Genomic DNA, 25,757 nt, shown 5'->3' on the forward strand with positions numbered 1-25,757 from the left:
CAATGAGATCAAGAATGACCTGGAGCCTTAGCGGTAGTATTGTCGAGCCCCATAGTAAAGTCTCTGACTTCATTCTTACCAAATGGTAGGGGACACAAATCCCCCATTGTCTTTACCACTTTTGGGAATGGGGTTGAGGTCGTGGTGGTAGCACTTCTTGAACCTCAGCTACCGGTCAAGGTTTCTATTCCCATTGACGCATTCGAAAACTATTAATTATTTCGAACAATGGATAGGGGCCTGTATTCCCCACTAGTCTACTTAAAAAAGAAAAAAAAAAAGTATACAATTAAATCATTTGCCATTGGTACAAGGTGGTCATAATTAATCTTGATCATTGGATGTGAAATTGGGTGGTTGTATTTATTCCAATGACCAAGCTCAAAGTTCAAAATAAATTTTATCAAACTTTGTGATACACCCTAGCTATCAGATCACATTAGATGATTATAAATAATTATGACATCCTTGTATCAAAGATAGATGGTCTTATTGTATACAATCCCACATGTTATAATAAAGGTGGGGATTTTAAATTTCTCTTAACAAGGATACGAGTTGGGTTAAGTAGGAAGCTAACGTAAAACGTTATCTAAACTTTTCATGATAATAAAAAATAAAAAAAGGTGTGGTTTCTATAAGGTTGCAACCTTGAACAAGTCAATTAAGGTGCACCTTAAAATTTTATCATAAAATGTAATTTTGCTATAAAAAATTCTTAATATTATCGTAAAATCTATTTTCATACCTAATTAGAAAATTTTAGATTAAAAAAATGGTAAAAATCGAGTAGATCTATAAATATATAAAAATCTTGAAAGTGGACGGTCTAGATAATGTGTTGCAAGATGCACTGTTTCCGAGAGTCAAGAACTTTTTTTTTTTTTTTCATATTCATATATCTCGATGTTGAGATGATTGATTAGAGGGCTTTTTTAACATTAAAACAACATGGTTGGTATATTTTTAGGTGCATCTATGATTCTACATTTAAAGGTTGCAACCTTATATAAACTTTTCCCAATAAAAAAACATATCTATGCATAATGAGGTGTGGTTTCTATAAGGTTCAACCTTAAACTATCCAATTAAGACGCACCTCCAAATTTTATCATAATATGTAATTTTGGTGTAAAAAAATCATAAGATTACCTCAAAATTTATTTTCATATCTAATTATAAAATTTTAAACTCCAAAAATAGCTAAAATCAAGTAGATCTATAAACATATGAAAATCTTGAAAATTGACGGTCTAGACAATGTGCGTAAGATACACTACTTCTTGTATTCAAAATCTTATTTTTGTTCATATTTTATATCTCGATATCAAGATGATCAATTATGAGGTTTTTCAGCACTAAAACAACATTTTTTGACGGATTTTTTAGGTGTATTTGCAATTCTACATTTTAAGGTTGCAACCTTGTATAATTTTTTTCCATAAATAATAATAATAATAATAATAATATGGTTTAGGAAAACAATGATGTAGGATACAAGGTTGTACCACGTGCTATGAATGGTGAATTTTGTCATATAATAAATAAACACATATTTCTTTTATTTGGGTGTAGTAGACACGTACTTGCCCACCACAAAAGATGACAAAACATTTCTGCATTAGAGTGGGGCAAAAATTTTGAACTTTGAAACTCCTTATTTCTTGAACCTTAACAAATACAAGGTCATTGTCCATTCAAATACTCAACAATTATTTAAATGCTTATGCATATCATGCTTAAATCTTTATCAATTGAGGTCCCACATAGAGCATTTTATTTTATGTTGTATTTTTCTTATGACTGCGGCTTTATCATATTTTGTAGAGCTACATCCCGCTCAAAAATGCCGTTTTGCCATCAAAAGTTCATGAGACGGCATGCAAATCTATCTTTGCCTTTGAATATGGAATTTGAAGGTTAAAAATAATGCATATGTAGGGGTGTGTGACAATTTGAAACGATGGATGTTAAAACTGGTACAAGGGAGACTATTTTTAAGGTATGAAAGGTATCTTTTTTAAATTTATGATTGTTGAGATTAAGATTATCGGCTTAATTTCTTGTAGAATAATAGCATTGTTTGGGAGTAACTAGTACAAGAGATACTAGCTTTAGGGTTTAAAATGTATCTTTTTTAAATCCATGATCATTGAGATCAAGATGATTGGCTTAATTTCCTCTATAATGATTGCATGTTCTTGGGATTTTTGATGTACTACTTGTATAAAGGTGTTGCCATACAAAATACTTTCCCTTAATTTTTATTTGCTAGTATATCATGTCATAAAAAATGATGCAAATGTCATGTCACAAATGTATCATTTTTTGAGTTTTAAATTTTATTATCGGTATTAGAAATTGATAATGTACTTTTTTTTATGAGAATTTAAGATCATGCTTTATTTTGTTTTCCAAAAGCCTAGGCCTTATACAAACCTCATCCTTTGACCACTAGTGAGTTTGGGCAAGACAATTGAAATGAAATTAATTTGTAACAGTCACGAGATCAATGAGAAATCTATAAATCGTCGCACAAATTAATTTAATTGTAACATTTAGCTGCCAGTGTGTTTGGGCTTGGGCTTCTGGCTTCAAGGTTTGGGCCCATTGTTAAACTAATTATTGAGGCGTCAAGAAAAGGTTGAACCTTCATTATCTTTGAATGAGCGAGCTAACCACATGAGAGAGAGAGAGGGGCTCGGGCTTCTAGAGAGAGAGAGAGGGGCTCGGGCTTTTTTGGTTTCACGGCTTGGACCAAACTTCAATGCAATTATGAGGCGTTTGGAACAGGTTGGACCTTCATTATCTTTGAATACGCGAGCTCACCATATTTTAGAGAGAGAGAGGGTGTTCAGCTTTCAAAATAACATCGTATTTGAATAGGCGAGCTAACCATATTTTAGAGAGAGAGAGGGTGTTCGGCTTTCTATTTATTTTGAGTGATTAAGTAGGGATTCAATTTTTTTTTTCGAAAATACGAAATACTCTATTTATAGGCGGAAATTATAAAAAAGATAGACCAATTTGTTATGTTTTATTTTTTTATTTATAGTCTATATATTTCTTTAAAAGACACGGTTTCTACGAGGCCATGTAGAAAGTCACTTCTTAAAAATCTATTTTTGAGATGGATTTTTGGATCTAATCTTTAAAGACATGTAATCTCTAATATGGAGATCATGAATATGAATAAATAAATAAATTTTGAAAACTAAAAATAATTATTTTGTTGAAAAAAACATTTAGATGGTTAGCTTCAATTGTTTTAGAGGAACCACCTATTTGCATCTATATTTAAAATGAATGCTTTGTATCTCGGGGACCATAAATATAAAAATGCGGTCCCCACAGCATGAAACAAATTTTCTTCATTGAATATTCCATTCCAAACCTCAAATAACTTCCCATTGAAACGAGTACTATTTTTAGCATGCTCTTGCGGGTGCATAACCGCACTTCCGTCGCAAACAAAGGGCGGCCTACGTAAACCTTTTTCCATCTAAAATTGATTATTTTAAGAAATTTTGAGCTCTTATTTTTTAACGGTAAGAAATTTGGAGCTCTTGCTCTTTAATTTATATACGTAGAAATTAGATACTCTCTATTTTTGTCCTAAGTCAGGTTTATATAAGGCGCCCTTTATATAAGGTTCCCTCCTTATACTATTGAAGTAAGGAACATCTCTAAATTTCATATAGATAGTATCCAAACCTCATGATGATTAGAAAATATATCGTGTTCCCTAACCATGAAATTTAAAATTTTTAAATGGTACAATAACTTGTTATAATATTATAATATTGATCAATAACTTGTTAGACATGTCTTTAAAAACAAAAAAATTGTTATAATATATATTTTTTTAAAATCTTAAAATTGTTTTTCTTAACATCCATACATCTCAAGGTCGAGTTAATCAATTGGAGGGTTTCAAATGTTTCTCTTATCGATGATTTTTAAGGTTTATCTTACTTCAATAGTATATGAATAATACCTTATATAACTTTTTTTTCTTTAATATTTGGATGTATTATATTATAAAATAGAAAATAGTTTGATAGGGCTACAACCATTTCATAATAAGTAAAGCCTCACCTCAAAACTCATCGGAAATTGCAATTCTGACATTGAAAAATCTTAAAATCCATCATATCAACTTTGAAAATTATGTTAATAAAAAAAAAAGATTTCAAATCTTAAAAATAGTATATATTTTAATAAATTATCTAAACTATCCATTTCACCCTAAAAGTAAGTGTTCACGGATCCGTAAGTTCTGCACCATGTTTTAATCTTCAAATTTCATAGTTGGTATTGAATATTGATTTTAGAGTTACCTCATAAATTTCTAATGTTCAAAGTGATTTCCGAGCAAAGATTCAAGGTGAAGCTTTACTTTATTTTTACAAAGCCTAGGCCTTACAGAAACTTCTTCCTTTAAATTTTGTATTATTTCAAAATTGGTCTCTAATCTCTACTTTGAAGAGCTTAGTTGTGCAAAAATAATTGGGGCCCAAAGAAATACTCTTAGAAAGATTGGACTTTATCCATTTGATGCATATTTTCTCTCTCTAAATAAAGTACGGAATTGTAATGAAGAGAGAGAGAGGAGGTGCGTATTTTTTGACCAACTTTAGAGAGAGAAAAAAGGGCTCGCATTGAAATCCCCAGGCGTCGCAGCTATGCTGAACCAGATATTAGCCTTCTCCTCTCCTCGCTTGACCCTCTCTCCCTTTCTCTCTCTAAAACCGCGCGTTCTCTCTCTCCTCCCTCGATCTAATCCTAGGGTGTTATGCAAAGCCATGTCGCTTGATTCCGACAACCTTTCGACGGAATTTGCAGAGAGGGTCGAAATTTCGGGCATGGAAGATGCCAGAAAATGCAGTCCCTCCAAATCTCCGGCCATGGCTATGAGGAGGAGTCTTGAGGATCTTAATTGGGACAATTCGTTCGTGCGCGAGCTGCCTGGTGATCAGAGAACTGATGGTCCACCTCGTCAGGTCGCCTCTCTCTCTCTTCCCTCTTCATTTCTGGCTCTCTCTCTTCAGTTATTATTCTCTCTCCCCCCTCCTTTCTCTTCCAAGCTAATTCTCTCTCTCGTAGCTCATCCAGTCTCCATTTTTCCTTCTCTCTCTCTTTCTCGTAACTCACCCACTTTCGCTCTCTGTCCACTATACATATTTGAGAGAGAGAGAGAGAGAGAGAGAGAGAGAGAGAGAGAGAGAGAGAGAGAGAGAGAGAGAGAGAGAGGATATAGTTCCTTAGCAGTTTTGGCAAAATTGCTTATGTTTTGATGGGACGACATCTGAAAGTATTTAATCACTATATGCTTTCACCGGCTTGGAAACTCGATTAGAGATCTATGGCACATTAGAATTTTTATGGAAATTGATGCCTTTCCTTATTCGTTTCTTAGATACGTAACTTTCTTGCCAGATTGGTTGATGCCTTTGTTAAGCGTTTGATGGATTTGTCTGTTCTCTCTTTCTCTCCCCCTTTTGAATTTATCAGGAAGTTTGGCATGAATTATCTTTTCCTATCTTTTATGGTTTCATAAATTTAATCAAATGGCACTATATTTTATTTCATTTGATTTCTTCTTTGGTATTTTATGGCTCTAGGAGACGGGGAGGTGAACCTAAGTTAACATTTTGATGCCAATATAGCTATGTTTTGAGTTTCCACAGTAATACTTATGTTTTGAGCATTTTCGGATTTGGTGATTTGTTTTCAATTTAGCAACGAATACTCCTTGATATATTAAATGAAAGGTCATCAAAATACAAATGCCTTGTCTTATTTTTGAATCTATGTATGTCTTGTTTTATTGATGTATACTTTTGAATTTGGGGTCAATGAAACCTTCTAATCATGAAATGCCTTTGTATCATTTCTGAGTGACCACCTTGGTCGGTTCTCTTACTATGATCTTTAGTGCAAGAGCTTAATTGTTATCGATTTAGTGCTTTCTCCCAACCCCAGTTCGTAAAAATTTGTATCTAGTATCTACTGCGTTCATGATACGATTCAATTTGGGGATTCCTGTGTATAGCATGTTCTGGATTTTAGATTCATGGCAAAATTCATCTTAGAAGCCTCTGGTTAAAAGTTTAATTTGTCCCAAACTAGCACAATGGTCATTGAAATGGATCAAATTGACTAGGAGGAGGTGTTACCCCATGTATGTGTCACCTTCCTCCATTCTAAATCTCTCCCTTTGTATGTGAGTTTTTTCAAGAGAGGATACATGTAGAGAGGTCACTACAATTCTTGTTGCATGGAAAAATAAGGTGCTCTGAATTGGGGCTTGGATCGTTGTTTTGACATTTCGCTGTGGATAATGCACCTCTTAAATTCCTCAATGGCTATTGCACCTACTTGCTATGCTCGGCAGCCTTAGATTAACTCGTGATCTGCTTGTCAAGCTCCAAATTGACTTCTCGCGGGATGGAGGAGCAAGACAAATGGAATTCACCTACCACAGTAGGCGTGTTTGGTTTCCAATAGATCAACATTATCTGGGAATTGGAGAGTCAGATTTAATAAAGAAAGCCTTCGGAGTTTTAGTGAATATGCGTTTGAGTTTGGAGTAAGAGGGCCTGTGGAGCTAGGTTGTGTAATGTGTCGGGAGTCGGGACTCATGATCTACTTAACTTTTTTTGATGATTTTAATTGAATTTTATTAGAATATTGAATTGTTTACAGTTACATTTAGGTATCAAGGAGGTATCAAGATGACAACTGAATGTCTAATTGTACCCTTATCAACTATAGGTATCTCTATGGGATTTGGGGAGTGAGATTTGGATTTGTATTGGAGAGGTGAGTATGATGACGATGATGTTGTGCTCTTTGTGTTTTCTTTATTTTTTTTCTGTTGGAATTTGTCTGCCTGTGGAGCCAGGTCATGTCAGGTCAGGTCAGTATGTTATGTAGGACACTAAGATCTTAACTTGTAAGTGGAAAAGTTGTGGTGAAGTGTCGGGACTTAGGAGCTACTTTTTTTTTGATTGATCATAAAATTTTATTAGAATAGTGAATAATTTACTGTTACATTTAGGTGTCAAGGAGGTATCAGGATGACCACTGAATGACCAATTGTACCCCAATAGACTGACAAGCATCTCTATGGGATTTGGGGAGTGAGATTTGGCTTTGTTTTGAAGAGTTCAGTATGATGGGAAGGAATTCATGTTCTCTCTATGATGCAAGGAGAAATTGTAACAAACCAAAAAATAAAAATAAAATAAAAGTTTGAGAGATTATACCTTTTCTCTGGGTTTGCAAGGGAATTACCCCAAAAGATATTTTCACAATATCAACTTTTTACTGAATTACCAAATTCTCTTCCTTTCACCTCTCCTACACCCATGCAATCTCTCATTAAAACCAAATGTATCACATCCAACTCCCATAGAGAATTGACTACTATACCCTTTAAATCTCTACAACTAAAGAAGATAATAATAATCCTAAAGAAAACTAAAATATCAAATAACACCTTTTCTAAATAAAAAAATAAAAAATTAGAAAACCCTGATTTTTATTTGCATCATATTCTCCCCAGGTTGGGAGAAGCTCGACCTTGGGCTTATAGAACTCAAATCGTTTAAAGGCCTTTTCAAAAGTTGGTGATGCAATCCTACCGTGCATCTCGATACTTTTTCATTAATAAACCGATTGATCAATTACTTCATGCTTATCTTGAAGTAGGACATTGGGATCTTGGGCTCAATCGTGATTTCTTTTGCTTTTTCAAGTTCCTCTTAAAACTTGGGAAAATCAAGCTAAATGTCAAGATCATGATCATGTGGCTGCTCCTCAGATCATGTATCTTGCATCCCAATGTGATTGTCACATTCAAGATCGGCAACCCTAGTTAGTCGTGGGCCTCTATTCATCTCTACGACGAAATCTAGTGTCGGATCTTCATGGTTGTGAGCACCCCTTCTTAAATAATAGTATTGTCCAACCGTTGTAACCGTTGATTCATTTCACAAACTTCGGTTCAAACATCCTACGTGCTTTTGGTCAAATTTTCTAAAACTTTTCCCAGGCGATCATCCATAGCAGGATTAGCTTTCGGTGGCATTGCAATAGCTGGATCTTACTTGCCCTGATACTAACTAATACGGGGAGAAATAGTAACAAACCAAAAACTAAAAGTAAAATAAAAGTTTGAGAGATTATTATACCCTTTCTCTGGGTTTGCAAGGGAATCCACCCCAAAAGATCTTTCCACAAGATCAACTATTTACCAAATCACCAAATTCTCTTCCTTTCACCTCTCCTACACCCATGCAATCTCTCGTCAAAACCAAATCTATCACATCCAACTCCCATAGAGAATTTACCACTCTACCCTTTAAATCTCTACAACTAAAGAAGATAATAATAACCCTAAAGAAAACTAAAATATCAAATAATATATTTTCTAAAATAAAAAAATAAAAAATAAAAATTTAATAAACCCTGATTTTTATTAGTGTCACTCTATGTCTTTAATTTTTTTAATAGAATTGGTGTGCTGCTACTCTCATTGAAGGAGTGCTCCAAGGGGTAAGACATATTGTACAGTTTGTGGTTGGGGAGTGGATGGCTGCTGCTCCCTGGACCCTGGTTATTGGAAAGGTGGTCTAGGGTTTAGGGTTTAGATTAACTGTTAGTAGCCTCTCTCTGTCTCTCTGTCTCTCTGTCCTCTTCTCTTCTCTCTCTCGCTTGGTATTAAAAGAAGGTACTGGTAGCTGATTATAGGACTTTGTGTTTGTAAAACAGTGGTTGTTGATGAATAGGACTTCCTCTCTACTAGAACCTAGATCTCCCTCTGTTCTCCATCTGAAAAAGTGGGGACTTTTATATCAAAAAAAAAGAAGTGCTAGGAGCTTAGAAAGCTACTATGATTGAAGGCTATGTACTTGAGGGTTTGCTCACATGAAAATCGGGTGTTTCACTTTGTATGTATTTGGAGACAGATGCACCACTCTTCGGGGTGGCTACTTTCTTTTGGCTTGGATACAAACACATAATTTTATGAATGAAAATTAAACTGAAAGAAAGGCAGAATGCATTTTGATATGATACCTAACTTACCTTAATCTTGAGCCATATGGAGGTTTTACGAGTAATTTGTTTACTATGCTTGGTGGCCTTAATATAAGGCATATCTGTCTTTCTTTTATTGTATTTTAAGTTATAAAACTTGTAAGAATTTTACCTTTTTTTTTTACGATAATATGTGGAAGATTTTATTCATTGTAGGTCATTTCCAACTTTTTACAGATGTGCTTCTTGCATTGCTTCATTACTTTGCAGGTACTGCATGCATGTTATACAAAGGTTTCACCATCGGTTGAAGTGGATAATCCTGAGCTTGTGGTGTGGTCTGAGTCAGTTGCCGGGTTACTGGATTTGGATCCTAAGGAGTAAGTGCTTGATGCTTCCTTGACGGTGAAAGTGATGGTATATTAAGAAGCGTTTTTTTTCTAAAAGAATGTGCGATGATTAGTCATGATATTTCAATAGTTTTAGTTCTCTCATTTTATACATTGTTGGAATGTGTTCCAGATGGATCCATCTATGGAAAATTTCACAAGAATTTTCTGTTTCGTTCATCTCCCTTAGAGTCTACGATGTAAGGCAGAATCTGATTGTTTGAGTTTAAGGCCATATATGCCCCAACTCAGCAGTTTTCGAAACCATAGCTCCATTGATCATCCTTTAATTGAATGACGCAGATAATTTAGCTGCGGGCCTTGATGTAACATGCTTACATCATTATCTATCAGAAGAATTCTAAAGTTGTAAGTTGGCAGTCACCTGCACCTGAGCTATAAATGCAAGACTTCTTCCAGATTACCTCCTATTAATTCTTGATGATGTGGCCATTTTTGTCTGTGAAGCTTCAAATGTATGTCCGGACATCAGATAGACGTGTTAGATTACATATAGGCCCACTGTTCATCTTCACATTGTGGCTAGTATATTAATTTGTCCGATGTAGCCTCTGGGCACTAGAGTTGAATAAGATATAGTCAACTGCATAACTATTTTCATGTTTCTTGGTGACTGCCTTAATTATGTGCCACAACATTTGCTATAGCAGGCTTGCCTGTTGATCTATGCTACTTTGGTGCTGATTATGATATTATAGATTGCTTCTTTGACATAGTTGTGGGGGAAGCACCACCTGTTGATGCAAGTTTCTTTTTTGAATTAAAGAATTGTAGGATATGACAGATTATTGGAGATTGCTCGTAGAAAGAGTGGAAGTAAACTAAGGAGGGAGTAAGAGATGTTGTGGAAGAAGAAGAGTAGAAGATGGTCAAGAGTTAAAATGAGGGACTTTTATATAAAAGAAATGTAAGGAATGTTGGATTGAGGAAACAAGGAAATTAAGGCTGGGGCTGAGACATTCATGTATAGAAACTCTGCCTATTGCGTGGTTGTTTAGTCATGAACTGTTGTAGCAGACGAGGCAAGTCTTGACATCTTGGCAATGGGAGGATCTTGTTTGACAGAAGAGCTGTGGGTGCATTTGTTGAGAGAAACGGAAATCAGTTTTGTGTTTTTTTGTTCTAAACGTTAGTAGTTGGTTAGCAATTTTGGAAACCGTCAGTAGTTTTTGAAAGGGGTTAGTGTTGGTAGGAATGGAAACCGGGACCGGTAGCTGAGTCATAGGTGGTGCTACCACCTTGACCTCAACCCCATTCCTAGGAAATTAGTTTTGTTGTTTGCCCTTTTCACTCATTGTGTTTTTTTCCTTTGTGTTTTTTTGGGGGGGGCGGGGGGCTGGGGTGTGGGTGGGTGGATTTGGCGGTGTTTGAAACTCATACACCTCGTAAGTTGGAATTGATCAGATGGCTTTCATAAATCTCAATTTTTTTGGAAATTTGTGCCTAATGTCTTTCACATTTTGATTTAAGAGGTGCAATGGCTGGGATCATTGGCTTCTTAGATGATCGCCATTATATCAATCAAACCAGTGGACAGACTGCAAGGTGGTTGTTGCAATCTGGAATCCCTTTTGTGGCCTGATTAGGACTGTCATTCATTATTCTTGGTGATCAAAAGCTTCAAGACGTCTGTAACCTTTGTTCAGCCAATTTAGTTGGTATAGCAAGTTAGTCTCTAGTATGCATGAAAGCTTGGATTTTGGTTTCCTTGTTGGAGGTGGTTGAGCTAGGATCTGGAGAGAATGCTAAGAAGTTTACCTGGTGGAATTGTGTTAGGAGGTTTTGGAAGCTAGGGATTTTCATGTCCAAGATGGTTGTTGATGGGACAGAATGAGAGGAGATGCGATCAAAGTTCATTGAGATTTTGTCAGAAAGCCTCGGTAGGATTTATGCGCAGAGGGTTGCTTCATGTATGAGAATTTGGATCTCCTATTAGGAAAGCATTTGAGGTGTACAGTGGAAGGCAACTAAGAAAGTGGTGTGGGTAGGTGAAGAAGGATGGGAGGATGACTACGTCAAGTCACTGAATTTCTAGCTTCACAGTGATGTGTCTAGTCCTTTCTTTATTTGAATCAGTGTTCGCAAAACCGGCCGATCTAACCACTTACCTCCCAGTTAGATCGGTGGCCGGTTCCGGTTTTGGGCGGCTTTGGTGATCAACCGGTATTTTAAACATTAAATAGAATATTACTTCAAATTCATATCAAATGTATTAGAATGGCTTATTGGTTAGCTTTGATGTTGAAGTTTCACGTGAATCATGTTCGAATCCTGTCGCCAGCAGCTTTTCTTTTAAGAATCCATTTCTCCTTGGTTCAAAAAAATTACTTTTCTTTTAAGAATCCTTTCTCGTTGGTTCAAAAAATTACCTTGTCTTTTAAGAATTCATTTCGTAGGTTCAAAAAAATTACTTTTCTTTTAAGAATCCATTTTGTTGGTTTAAAAAACATTACCTACCCACCGGAATCGAACTCGAAACAAAAATTACCTACTTACCGGAATCGAACTCAAAACATTTTATAAAGAAGTCTTTTATTATTAGACCTTGTTACCAATACACCATTTACTACAAGATTGGCAAAAAGAAGGGCCTATATATATAACTTATTTTTTTTTCATTTTCTTTTAAAAATAAGAGTTGGCCAAGTCGATTTTTTTTTAACATTATTTTAATATTCTTTACATTATGGTAAAGATTAAAATTTTTTTTGGTCATTGATACCCACTTTTATATTTTCCCATCTTTTTCAGAAACTTTTAACGCCATTTACTACTTAGTTGACAAAAAGAAGGCCCTATATTATATATAACTTAATTTCTTCTTCATTTTCTTTTAAAAAAAAAGAGTTGGTTAAGTTGATTTTTTTAACTCTATTTTAATATTATTTACATTATGGTAAGTATTAAAAGAAAATTTGGTCATTTATATTCACTTTTATGGAGTTATCAAAAAAAAGATATTCACTTTTATATTTTCCCATCTTTTTCAAAAACTTTTAAAAATACCCCTAGGCACAAATTGATTCGTTAAAATACATTTTTTGGATTAATTTTCAACTTCATTTGAGTGTGTTTTGTTTTATTATATGCTTTTCATATTTTAATATATTATTTTTGTATCTTTTTCATTTTTTTTAATATTTTTTTGATTGTTCGGGACTTGCCCGGTTAGAAGCGGTTGAATCGGCCGGTTTACCGGTTAGGCCTGTTAAATCGATTCCGGGCCCATTTCCGGTTAACCGTTCCTGTTCAATTTTGCAAACACTTATTTGAATCCACTTGAATGTACAATAATTTCGCATGACCTAAAGAATAACAAGTTAGCTGAAACGGAAGATTCAAATGGCAAGCTCACTGGGCTTGCGCTTGATTGTTTAAGAGTTAACAATCTCAACGAACTTCCCAAGTTCGAATCCTACCACTGAACTACCTAAAAAGAAAAAAGCTGCTGCAATGAAGGAATCTTACACGAGAAACCAAATCTTTCTACAAAGTGCTTACACAATCCCCCGAATGCCTGGCAAGTCCCTGATCTTTCTGTTGTTGGCTGTGCTTGACAAGCTGCTAACCATCTATAATCTACATAGTAGGGGAATCCCTGACAGGTGCATGCTGCGCAAAGAGCAGCCTGAATTACTCAACTATTTACTTCTCCAATGTAAGATGGCTTCAACAATCTGGTCACAGTTCATTCAATATTTCGGGTTAAGCTGTGCTTGCCAGCTTCCACAGATGAGCTGCTGAAGCCTTCCCCTCTGATGCTGGCAAAGGGTTTTTCCTGTGAAAGTTGGTTTAGATGCTCACTTTGACTGACCATAATCGAAGAATGTTTCAGGGCAAGTATTCTGAGGCACTCAAAATTAGGAGCAGATCAAACACCTGATTTTGACATGGGCAGTGGCAAGGAAAGGATTTTGGGGGATTTTATCAGTTTTACTTGGGCCAACAATGCAGAACTATAAGCTGGAGTAGAGTCCCTTGACCTTGATTTCCTCAAATTTTGTCCCAACCTCCCTTGGCTGCTACAAATCTTAACTTTGATTGTTGCTCAAGGGAGGATCAAGGGCTTTTGCAAGTCACACAAAAGCTCCATCGTCCTCACCGTCTTTGCTCCTGCTGACCCATGCGGTTTCAATAGGGCAGAGACTTGGCTCTCTTGATAGGCATTAGGTATAAATTAAAATAATTATACATATGAGTTATTTTGTTAAAAAGGTACAAATAAAATAATTACCAAAATCAACTTTCAAAAGTAAATAATCAAAATTAACCATTTCTTTTATCTATGGGTAAATGTTCTTGTACTTGCCATGGTAATAAATATCACCTAGAGAAATAATCAAATTCTATGTGAAAATGGATCATAAAAATGAAAAATTCAAGCAGTTAGCATTTAGCAATCAAATTAAATATAAGGAAATTTGTCAAAATGCATCTCAGATATTAACTATTTGACATTTTACCTATCTGTTTTGATTTAATTTAAAAATACCCATCAAAATACACATGTTCTGAGTTGGAATAGTAGAGAAACAGTAAAATGTTAAATAGTTGAAATTGAGGTGTATTTTGATAAATTCCCCTTAAATATATTGCATTCATGCTGTGTGGATATCACAAAGTTAATTGTTGGCGTGAGTGATGGTCATGGACTTCTTGTTGTTGTAGATACTGCTAAGTTATATTGGAAAGATTTTCTTTGATGTTTTACTTCCTAGTTCAACAATGCATGGGCAATGCTTGATTGTGCGGTAGATTGTTTAATGCATGCACATGGTCCGTACACATTGCAAAGGAGCATACCTGCTATTAGTCAAAATGATTGGATGCTCAAACAATGTGCTGGTTGGTGTGGACTAGTATATGCTTGTTCATTCACTTTCATGTGCCAATATATTTTTTTACTGGCAATTAACTTCCTATCATATAGTCTGAAGCTCTTTTATGTTTTTCGTTGTCATTAAAGTATCTGTTTTCTTCTACAATTATTTTCCTACCATTATTTCCATTTTTCGTGTTTTCCTCCAATATCGTTATTGACTATAGTCTTGGTTGACATTCTTGGTTAATATTACAGATTCGAAAGACCAGATTTCCCACTCTTTTTCTCTGGGATGTCACCTTTGATTGGCGGGTAAGTGGACGTGGTTGGGTCTTAAATCTGTCTTTGAATGGACATTTATGTTAAAGAACAAAAAATAGAATTTTAAGGGACCAATGGTCTTTTTCCTTTTTCTAGCTCTATACTAATTCTCTTTTTTGTCAGGCTGCCTTATGCACAGTGCTATGGAGGGCATCAATTTGGCATGTGGGCTGGCCAGTTGGGTGATGGTCGAGCCATAACCCTTGGTGAGGTGTTGAATTCGAGAGGTGAAAGATGGGAGCTGCAACTTAAGGGTGCTGGGAAGACCCCATATAGCCGCTTTGCTGACGGGCTTGCAGTCTTGCGCAGCAGCATCCGTGAATTCCTGTGTAGTGAAGCCATGCACAGCCTGGGAGTCGCAACTACACGTGCACTTTGTCTTGTCACAACGGGGAAGAGTGTCACCCGCGACATGTTTTATGAGTATGCTATTTCTTCTTTTCCTGGGTCATATATATTCAGCTACTTGATATTATTTTTGCAGTAATCTAGGTTTAATTGAACTATTGGCCAGTTTGATACTATTTTTGAAGTAATCTAGGTTTAACTGAACTATCAACCAGTTTGATAAAAGAATACATTGAGCTTATACCAGTTCAGTTATTTGAACATAATGATTCACATCATCAATCGATTTGGATTCTTGATTATTTGGATTGAAGTCAATAAAATGTACAATCTATGAAGTTTAATGTGTGCCCTTTTGATTTAGTGTCTTTAGCTTTATGCTTAGAATTAGCGTCTTAAAATGCGGGATGTGGTCAGGGGCGCTGATGCGGCCATGTGGCTCAATGTGGTTCAGATGTAGGCGCATCACCCTGATGCAGGCAATAAACATAAATTTTTTTCTAAAAATATAAAAAATAGGTTCATGCTTGAAAAAAATATGGAGGTGATTTATGAGATAGTTGGTAGTAATTTATTCGTTAACTCCAATATTATTTGCTGTTGGAGACTCTAAATCCCCCTGATAGAAGACAATTAGAAAATAGAGACTAGAAGCCTGAAAGTAACTTTATAGAGGACATCATACTATCAGAAATATCCAAAACTTTTGCCTCCTTTTTTTTTTTTTTTTTTTGAACTGTTTTTTATGATAAAATAGCCACCACTATGGCTATTTTTTGGGTTTTGGGGGTTTTGCTCCCCCCAAAAGAAAAAAAGGTCGGGGCGGGGGGATTTACCTAACTGCCCATGCTTGTGGGCATTATTTTCGCTCACTCGCTTGGGCAGGGATGTGCCCACATATGCGGGCGCATGCCTAAAAAGCGCATAGGCACCTCAAGCTGCATAGCACATGATGGGGCCGCATACAGTGCTATGCAGCTGCATTTTAAAACACTGCTTAGAATCTCGTTGATAATAGGGTGAGGTTTTTTTATAAGGTGCCCTCCTTATACTATAGAAGTAAGGTGCAACTTTATATTTTGCTTGGAGATGTAGTTTCAAAAAGCTTATAATGGCTTGAAACTCTATTTTCATCTCTAGTTATGAAATTTAAAATTCCAAAAATGGTATAGATTGAGCAGATCTATAAACACTTGAAAATAGACAGTCCAGATAACTTGTTAAAAGATAAACTATTTTTAGGACTTGAATTTTTTTTTTCTTTAGATTCATATCCCTCGAGGTCGAGATGATCAATTGGAGGGCTTTCCAACACAGAACTCTCTCTTCTAGATGATTTTTGAGATGCACCTTTCTTTAATAGTATAAGGTTGATACCTTGTATAAAACTTATTCCTTGATAATATGTTATATTTGTTAGCAGTAGGAATATATGGGTCAGTGCTTATGTTGTTGAATGATACCAATTGTTTTGAAGCACACCTAGAATCCTGATTCATACTGATTAATTTCTGATTTCTTGCAGTGGTAACCCCAAAGAGGAGCCAGGAGCCATTGTTTGCCGTGTGTCTCAGTCCTTTTTGCGATTTGGTTCATACCAGATACATGCCACAAGAGGCAAAGAAGACCTGGAAATTGTTCGTGTCTTAGCGGACTACACCATCCGCCACCACTTCCCCCATCTTGAGAATTTGAGTAAGAGTGATAGTTTATCCTTCAAAGCAGAAGGAAACGGAGCCTCCACAGTGGATTTGACATCAAACAAGTATGCAGGTGACTTGTTTGATTTTGATTCTTAGTAGTTCCCTAGGTTTCATTTATTTCCTTTACCATGGATGTAGATTATTTTTCTGTTCTGCAAGTCCACAGTGCATGTAAACTAATTGATGATGTGGGTATGTGAAGTACAAACATGAACAAAACAAGTGGGATAGTTCTTTGAAATGTTGTATGAAAGAAATACAACGAAGGAAATAATAATAAAAAGGCATGATACTAAAGGCCATATACACAATGAAATATTATGAAGAACTTCAGACATGTTTGTCATCAAGAATTAGAATTGTATATTTGTGTCATTTAATGGAACAATACAAGAAAAAGATCAATATTTGCAAGTAACTTAAATATAAAATAAAATAAAATGCAACTTCATACATTGTATGCAATGTTGTAATTAAACAACTTTAGCACATTCTGGTCATGTTGAAAAGATTAGAGTTGTTGTAGCTTTTTTCAAGGAAGATTGGGTAGATCATAATTAAAGGAGGTCACACCTAGGTGGTCCAATCATGTGCTCTAAGGCTCTTTCCCTCTTTCTTTCTTCTACTCTTTTCTTGTTTTCCATGCTTTGACAGGAACTTTACTAATACATTTGTACTTTTCTATCTGTTGTATTATCAGCTTGGGCGGTTGAAGTGGCTGAGCGCACTGCCCTCTTGGTTGCTCAGTGGCAGGGTGTGGGCTTCACTCATGGTGTTCTAAACACGGATAACATGAGCATTCTTGGACTCACAATTGATTATGGCCCTTTTGGGTTCTTGGATGCCTTTGATCCTAGTTATACCCCAAACACAACTGATTTGCCTGGAAGGAGATACTGTTTTGCAAACCAACCGGATGTTGGGCTCTGGAATATTGCTCAGTTCACTGCAACTTTATCTGCTGCCCAGTTGATCAGTAATGAGGAATCAAACTATGCCATGGAAAGGTATGTGTTTCTTCTAAGACTGGAGAATTCTTTGGATTGGTCTGACTGGTGATTTGAACTTCATTCTGGATTTGAATCCACAACATCAAGGTTGCAGTTGCGAGAGCCTTCAATTTTACCCATGGGCTTGAACTTGAAACATCGTGTATGAGATGAGTTACTTCCATGCAGCCGGATATAGAAATAAGGTTCTTGGCCCAAAGTGTTTAATTTTTGAAATTTTTATCATGGTTTAAACTGTTGTGTAAGGAATTCAGAGTGAATTCAGGCAAATACGCATGCCACTTTTAAAAGAAAACCTTAAATTCTTTTAAAAAATATGCAAGCCCCTTTTAAAAGAAAGTAGAAAAAAGTAAAAAGAAGAAGTGGAAGGCATGGTTCGAGAGAGAAACAGTCTCGAGAATAAAAACACCAACTGCCATTAACATTGAAGGAAGCCTCTCATCTCTCTCTCTCTCTCATTCTCTTTCCTTTTTCTCCCTTGCATAAATAATGTGCACGGTGTGCGAAAAAAGAAGGATTAAGGGAGAGAAACAATAAGAAAAACCATGAATGCCATTAAGATTGTAGAAACCCTCTCTTCTCTTTTGTCTTTTTTCTCCCTTATTTGCACTTTGAGAATGAAGTTATACATTCGAAATTGACCCCATTTTTGTTGGTGAAATTTATAATCGTACCCTTCCATCTTCTCTTTACACTATTCTAAATGTACTCACTCCCACAAACCAAAAGCACAAACAGTTGCCTGCCTAGGTTTCTAGGCGGCCGTATCCGACTTTTTAAACACTAGTGTACCGTTAATTTAGGATGTTATTTTTTCAGGCTCCGAGTGTATTTTATTTTTTATTTTTTTATTTTTTTCATTTTGGTTGCTAGGTTAAGTGTTACATTCCCATGTTTGGGTCCCTAAAAATAGCCATAGGTTGGGTTTTGCTTAAGGGAGCAAATGGACAGTTTGCTCCAACGGCGGCTCGGAATCATTTTAGTTGTAAAGAAATTGTTGAGTGTCATATGGGTTCGGCACTTTATATAACACTTAATTTTTTTCAAGTTAAAGTTGAGTCCAGCACTTCAAGTGGTGAACCCGTCTCTCCCAAAATAATTTCTTCCTACAAAAAAAGGGACTTAAAGCAGCGATCCGGTTCCCACATTTTTTTAATAATTTTTTCATTCTTTTTAAGTTCTTTCAAAATTTTATCTTTTTCTTGACCAATCTCATTAAGAGAGATGGTCCTACCCCTGGTATGTGCAATGGGGGCAGCCACAGGCCTAGGCAAGGGACATGAAGTGGTAGAGTGAACCACTTTTATATTGTCTTGCCTCTCAATATTTTCTCACATTTCCTTGATGTGGGACTTAAACTTATAAGCTAGTAACATTTATACAAAAAGCTTATACATTTATACAACAATGTTAACATTTATATAGAGGCCTAGCCAGGGAAGGAGCGCACTCTGTGAGAACCCCCTTTGAAACCCACTTTGCACCTTTTTGAGTTGCGTTTTTCTTTTTTTGCAAGTCTCTGGGCTGTATAGATTTTTTAGCTGCAGGTTTCTTTCTTGTAAGCCTCTGGGCTGTATAGCATTCGTCTTTTGAACCACTTTGTACATAACTATGTATAACCCACCTTGAGTGGGTGCTCTGCCTTGGATGAGGGAGCAATTTTTTGTACATTCCAAAAAATAAAACACATTTATACATTAGCTTATAAGCTAGTAACATTTATAGTACAAGGCTTTAACACTCTAATATAAAGCTATTTTATATAAAGCATTTGTATATAGCTTATACTATTGACTGAAAGCTTTCCTCTTGTTTTCAATCAACTTTTGGTCAAATTATCACCTTAAACAATGAAATGGCAGGAGAGCTCTACTCATTTAACAACTGTAATTTTTTACACAAAATATTGATATATGTTTAACCTACAAAATTGGTGGGTCGATAAGCGATTTCCAGAATATAAAGCTTTTTTTCATATAAAATGTTTCTATGTAGCTTACATAACTATTAACTCCAATTTTTTATAAAGCTTCCGTGTAAGCTATTAACATATATAGAAAATCTTATAGAAGCATAAGCTAGTAACATTTATAGAAAATCTTATATAAAAAATTTATTTTTATATAAATACTTTTATATAGAAGTTTTATATAAAGTCATTAGACAAAAGCTTACAAGGTAGTAACATTTATGCAAAAGCTTATATAACCGTTTATATAAGCTTTTGTATATAAAAGCTTATAAAAAAAAGTTTACATTCAAATGCTTATACAAGAGCTTACATACAAAAGCTTATATATAAAAGCTTTTGTATACAATGGGAACATGGTGGTAGAAGGAGCTTTTAGTATAAATGAAGGAGCTTTTAGTATAAATGAAGGCGGAGGTCATAGATATATTCGTAGGATTAGGATGTTGGAAGTGAAAGAAGCTTTGAAAATGATGAAGATAGGAAAGGCTTTAGGACTAAATGGAATCCCGATAGAAGTTTGGAAGTGCATGGGGGAGATTGGTATTGACTAGCTGACGAAGCTGTTCAACAAGGTGTTGAGAACAGAGAAAATGTTAGACGAATGGAGGAAAAGTATTGTGGTACCTATTCACAAGAACAAAGGAGACATACAAAATTGTGCAAACTATCGATGGATCAAGCTTATGAGCCATACTATGAAGCTCTGGGATAGAGTGATTGAGCAACGACTGAGGTATGAAACAAGTGTATCAGAAAATGAAGTTGGTTTTATGCTAGGAAGGTCAACAACCGAGCTATTTTTCTACTTAGGCAACTGATTGAGAAGTTTAGGATGAAGGGAAAAGACCTCCACATGGTCTTTATTGATCTAAAGAAAGCTTAGGATAGAGTACCTTGAGATTTGATTTGGCGGATGTTGGAAAAGAAAATAATCTCCAGACACTACATCGACTTGGTGAGAGATATGTATGATGGATCGGTAACTAGTGTACGAACAACTAGTGGAGAGACGGGTGAGTTTTCAGTGACAATAGGTCTAATCAAAGGCCAGCATTGAGCTCGTACCTCTTTATGGGTGACTTAACTAGGCACTTATAGGATGAGGTACCATGGTCCATACTCTTCGCAGATGACATAGTATTGATCAATGAGACCCGAAATGATGACACACAGAGAACTTTGGAGTGATGCTCTAGGATCCAAAGGTTTTAAAATTAGTCGGACTAAGACATAGTATATGGAATGCAAGTTTAGTAATATTAGGGGTAGAAACGGGGAAGTAGTTAAGATTGGTGGTCAGGAAGTACAAAAAAGATCGGATTTTCGATATCTTGGGTCGATAATCCATAAAAATGGAGAGATTGAGGAAGATGTCTCACATTGAATTATAGCGCGTTCGACGAAGTGGAGATGTGCAATTATAATTTTATGTGATCGCTGCATACCAATGAAGCTCAAGGGCATGTTCTATTGGACAACTGTGAGACCAACTTTACTCTATGGGCGGACAAAAAACAAGATGCCCATAAAATGAGTGTAGCGGAGATGAGGATGTTGAGATGGATGAGTGGCAAGACAAGAAGGAATAGAATTCGAAATGAAGCTATTCGAAAAAAATTTAGGTGTGGCACCAATAGGCGATAAGATGAGAGGGGAGTAGACTTAGATGGGCTGGCCATGTGTGGTGTCGACTCAGTACAACACCTGTTAAGAGGTGCGAGTTAGTACATGTGGAGGATTGAAAAGGGCAAGGGGTAGGCCCAAAGGACGTGGTTGGAAGTAGTCCGAAAAGATATGTGGACTTATGGCCTCACTAAGGGTGTGGTCTTTAATAGAGCATAATAGTGGATCAAGATTCGTGTAGCCGACCCCAATTAATTGGAAAAAGGCTATAATTATGATAATATAAAACACTTCTTTTTATTAGCATTTGCTGTACCCAAATCAATCTCGATCACTTATTCCCTCTCCGGAAACATAGCAAAATCTTGAGACTCCATTGTTTACAAATTGGTAACTTATATAACTTACAACTATTTCCTTGTTTAGGGAAAGTTTGTTGTAGTTAGAGAGCTCAATAAGGAGTGTCATTCTATGAAATAACTCGAATTTCAAATCACTATATTGATACATGATAATCATATAATTTATGGATAATTTTATACTCTTTTAGATCAATTTTATTGCAATGAGTTGCATATAAAACTTCATTTTGACTGTGAATGAATGTAGCACAAACACCCAAGACATGAGACAAGTTCTTAGTATTTATTCATTTTAGGTAAAATAATGTAAAACCAAATGCAATACCCCCATTTTTTTTTTGAAACCTGAAAAAAATTAGATTTTTGAGAAATTTTAGCAATTTTTTGAAAAATTTTAAAAGCCGGATCGGCTGATCAACCAAATTGGATCACCAATTCGCTGATCTGGACCGGTTTCTAGGATGATTGATTTAACCAACCAATCAAGGTTTTCAAACATTGGTTAAAACTAAAATCGTATCTAACTTCAAAAGGCAAAATTTACCAGGGTATGTTGTGATGGGTACATTGTCTTTTAACTGCAACAGATATGGCACCAAGTTCATGGATGAGTACCAGTCTGTAATGACCAGGAAATTGGGCTTGCCCAAATATAACAAGCCATTGATCAGCATGCTTCTCAACAACATGGCAGTTGATAAAGTTGACTACACAAATTTCTTTCGTTCCCTCTCAAATATCAAAGCTGATCTCACCATTCCGGAAGATCAACTGCTTGTTCCACTTAAGGCGGTTTTGCTGGATATCGGCAGGGAGCGTAAAGAAGCATGGATTAGCTGGGTGCAATCATATATATTGGAGGTACTACAACTTTTTTATACTTCAAAAATCATGGGTCTTGAAAGGGATGGTTGTTGTCTTTTTGTCAGTTTGACTTCACTTCGCTGTTAACTTCACTTGTTTGAAAGAGGAAACCGGCAGAACACTGTTCCACTCGCTCAATTACCTTGAATGCATTGATTTACAAATAAAAGAAAAATGAAGTTAGTCATGGCACTTGCTTGCCCATGTGCATGGTTCTTTTCTCTGTTGGTCTTTCTGTTGAGAGTACAAACTTATATCTACATTCCATTAGTTGATGTATTCCCATGTAAAATGGGTAGTGAAGCTGGTGTATTTCTTGGAAAGAGAGAAGTGGACTTGGTGGCCGATGGCCCAACAAATTTGAAATTCCTTGTACTGGGTTCAGGTGTTGCTTCCTTTTGTAATCCTACCCCTTTCTTTATCGGAGGATATCACTACTTGTAGGGCTGGCAACGGGCCTGCGCTGGACTGGGCCAGTGCTGGACTTTGCCCAGCCCTATTCCTCTGAGGGCCAGCCCAAGCCGGACCCTAGCCCTAGCCCTAACAGGGCCCGGCCCGGCCGGGTGAAACTAAAGAAAAACCATGCAAAAAAGATAAAGAAATAAGGGCCAGGCTGAGCCAATCCAGACCGGGCCTGTCTTTGCCTGGTCCTCGCGCCACATTTTAGGCCTAGGCCCTAGTTCTTTAGGGCCCGGCCACCCGGCCCCATTGCAACTAACTACTTGCACAAAGAAAGGTTTCTTGTTATTGCTGTTAGTTTCTACCCGTAAAACTGTTGCTTTGCATTCTGCCCAAGTGCCTGTTAGTTTCTTAATTAACTCAGCAAATTGGTTGCCTGTCCTTATAGTTGCATTTGGGGATGCTGTGTGTATCATAACCTTTGGTTATCATCGTCTTATTACTGTAGTCATAGTCATGCTTGCAGCTGTCATCATCTGGAACATCATTTTTATTGTTTTATCTCATCATGCTCATTACAGGGTTCTGCTCTTTTCTCATCATCAACCTTGGTCATAATCATGCTTGTGGTTGTTACGTTCATTATTATTGCCCACCTTTTATACAATTGGGCACAAGTTGCCAGTGTTGTCATGTTCATCATCACCAACCATGGTCATACTTAGGCTCAAGGTGGTTCTCATCTCAGTATTTATTGCTTGTTTATTGCATCGGGCATCATACTTAGGCATATCGTCATCCATAAACTAGGTAGTTAACATCATCGTCATTGTTAATATTTGCTTTGTATTTACACAGTTGAGCAAAAGTGGCATGGCAGATGAAGAGAGAAAATCACAAATGGACTCCGTGAACCCTAAATACATTTTACGGAATTACTTGTGTCAGAGTGCCATAGATGCAGCTGAGCAAGGCGACTATAGTGAAGTGCGAAGGCTCTTGAAAGTGATGGAGAGGCCTTACGATGAGCAAGAGGGGATGGAAAAGTACGCTCGCCTCCCCCCTGCATGGGCTTATCGGCCAGGTGTTTGCATGCTTTCTTGCTCTTCATGAGGTAATTGCTAAGAGGCGAAGAAAAAAAAAAAAAAGAGGAAAAAGTGAAAGAAGTAAAAAAAGTTGTCAGTCGTTACAGAAAAGAGGTATAAATGTAAGTTTGATGTAAATAAACAGCCGTTGTCTTAGACGCATTTATCTTAGATTTTCCCTACTGGGTTTTGTGGTGATGAATGTGTTGTTCACCTCGTGCTTTTGAGTCATGAGTTTCTTGGTGTTGTCATGACATTGATTCAATATAGAATAGTTAAAAAGGAAATGATAAGAAATTCATATTGATTTGATGGCCATGAATTTTTTTGCTCATCAAGCTTGAGTTGATACTCCCTTTATTTTGGTTGTGGGTTTTATTTGGCAAATTAAGAAAATTCTCTCTTGAGTAAATTTGAGTTGCGGTTTTCTTTATTTTGTGAATATTTGACCACATGGAACGGACTCCAGGCAAGGGTGGCCTAATGTTATAATATGATATCTTGAATTCCAGTCAAGGGGACAATTTATGGACATATCAGGGCAGGTTACATCTTTGTTCAGCCAATGAGGCTGAGCTGCGGGCAGTTAAGTTTGGAGCTGTCAGATTGGAAGAAATTTACTGAGGGTGATGATACAGGGAGATTCTTTGAATGTTATCAACTGGTATATGCAACACGAGAAAACACGATGGAGATGAGATCCTGTATGCTCAGCAAGGATGTCAAGTGCTGTTTAGTCATATCCATAGAGAGCGGAATGGAGAGGCAGATGCATTGGCTAAGGGTGCCACTATAGTGCATCGCGCTTGTAACTTCCAAAACATGGTGAAACCCTGTTTAGCATTTTTTTTTTTTCAAAAAAAAGGGGACATTTTGAGTTCCAGCCATTCGAGGTCTTGGCTGCACACGGTATCATCTAAAGTTTGTGCTGAAATTACAGTAGCTTGGTTGCTCCTGGAGTTTGTTTTAGAGACATTGGATATAGAGGTTGGAGCTGAAATTACGGTAGCTTAATTCCTCTTGGAGTTCAGTTAAGAAACATTGGACAGACGTTAAAGTCGGGTTTTAGTGGTCTGAATTCTTAGGGATTCAATGAGAGAGATTTGGCACGGTCATGGGGACTTACTGGGTGAAGAGATTTCATCTGCGCCACTTTGCGCTAAATTTTTTTTTCCCAAATTGAATTTCCTAATGAAATGGACTGATCTCTCAATAGGGCTAAGGTTCCAGCTTGTTTAGGTCGCAATGGGAAAGGGACTGGGGTCGTGGCGGTAGCACCCCGACACCCTAGTCACCATGTAGTCGATTCTTTTCTCTCTTATACTACCTCATTAACACCTTCAAAAAACAAACCTAACTCTGAAACAATCTGAAAAAAAGGGTAGGGGCCTATCTTCTCCACTGAATTACCCAAAAAAACTAGTGAACAGGATTGGAGGTGGGGAGAAGGGTAACTATAGGGTGCGGAAAAGAATGCCCATAGGTGGTGGAATCCAGGTGGAGGAGAGCTAGGTATGGGGGCATTGCTCCAGGCAATTGTTTTCTACCGTCCTTCCAAGTAACTGCTGAGACTCCTTAAAGAGTTCTTTCGTAGCAGCTGCATCAGAGTGCCGGAGGAAATGTCATATTGGAAAGTGAATTCTTCTTGCTATTTTTCTATGGATAGGTTGATCCCTTAGCGTCTCTTATCTATTGCCACCATTTGAGATTATTTACTTATAATACAAATATATGATCAAACTATATACAAACCATAATATGAGTATTTACCATCAATACAAGGTCGAAGTCAA

General features: G+C 36.5%; 1 protein-coding gene across 2 annotated transcripts; it reads left to right on the forward strand.

Annotated features, from left to right (window-relative positions):
• Positions 1–4,676: 4,676 nt before the first annotated feature.
• LOC18439798 (selenoprotein O) lies at positions 4,677–24,282 on the forward strand. Of its 2 annotated transcripts, XM_020670819.2 has the most exons (9): positions 4,677–5,003; positions 9,316–9,425; positions 14,533–14,589; positions 14,722–15,021; positions 16,472–16,719; positions 17,350–17,656; positions 22,204–22,477; positions 23,461–23,611; positions 23,738–24,282. In XM_020670819.2, the coding sequence occupies exons 1-8, from the start codon at positions 4,686–4,688 to the stop codon at positions 23,602–23,604; spliced, it is 1,758 nt and encodes a 585-aa protein (XP_020526478.1). In that variant the 5' UTR covers positions 4,677–4,685; the 3' UTR covers positions 23,605–23,611; positions 23,738–24,282. The 2 variants fall into 2 exon arrangements, with proteins under 2 accessions (XP_020526478.1, XP_006850019.2); XM_006849956.4 differs by lacking the exon at positions 23,461–23,611.
• Positions 24,283–25,757: the final 1,475 nt, after the last annotated feature.

Source organism: Amborella trichopoda, chromosome 3 (assembly GCF_054954075.1).
Source record: "Amborella trichopoda isolate Santa Cruz 75 chromosome 3, AtrichopodaSantaCruz75HAP2 v2.0, whole genome shotgun sequence".
NCBI lineage: Eukaryota > Viridiplantae > Streptophyta > Magnoliopsida > Amborellales > Amborellaceae > Amborella > Amborella trichopoda.

Coding starts and splice junctions, on each gene's coding strand:
- LOC18439798 (XM_006849956.4), top strand. CDS start 4,686: ATGCTGAACCAGATATTAGCCTTCTCCTCTCCTCGCTTGACCCTCTCT. Junction 15,022..16,471: donor ACCCGCGACATGTTTTATGA/GTATGCTATTTC, acceptor GATTTCTTGCAG/TGGTAACCCCAAAGAGGAGC. Junction 17,657..22,203: donor TCAAACTATGCCATGGAAAG/GTATGTGTTTCT, acceptor TAACTGCAACAG/ATATGGCACCAAGTTCATGG.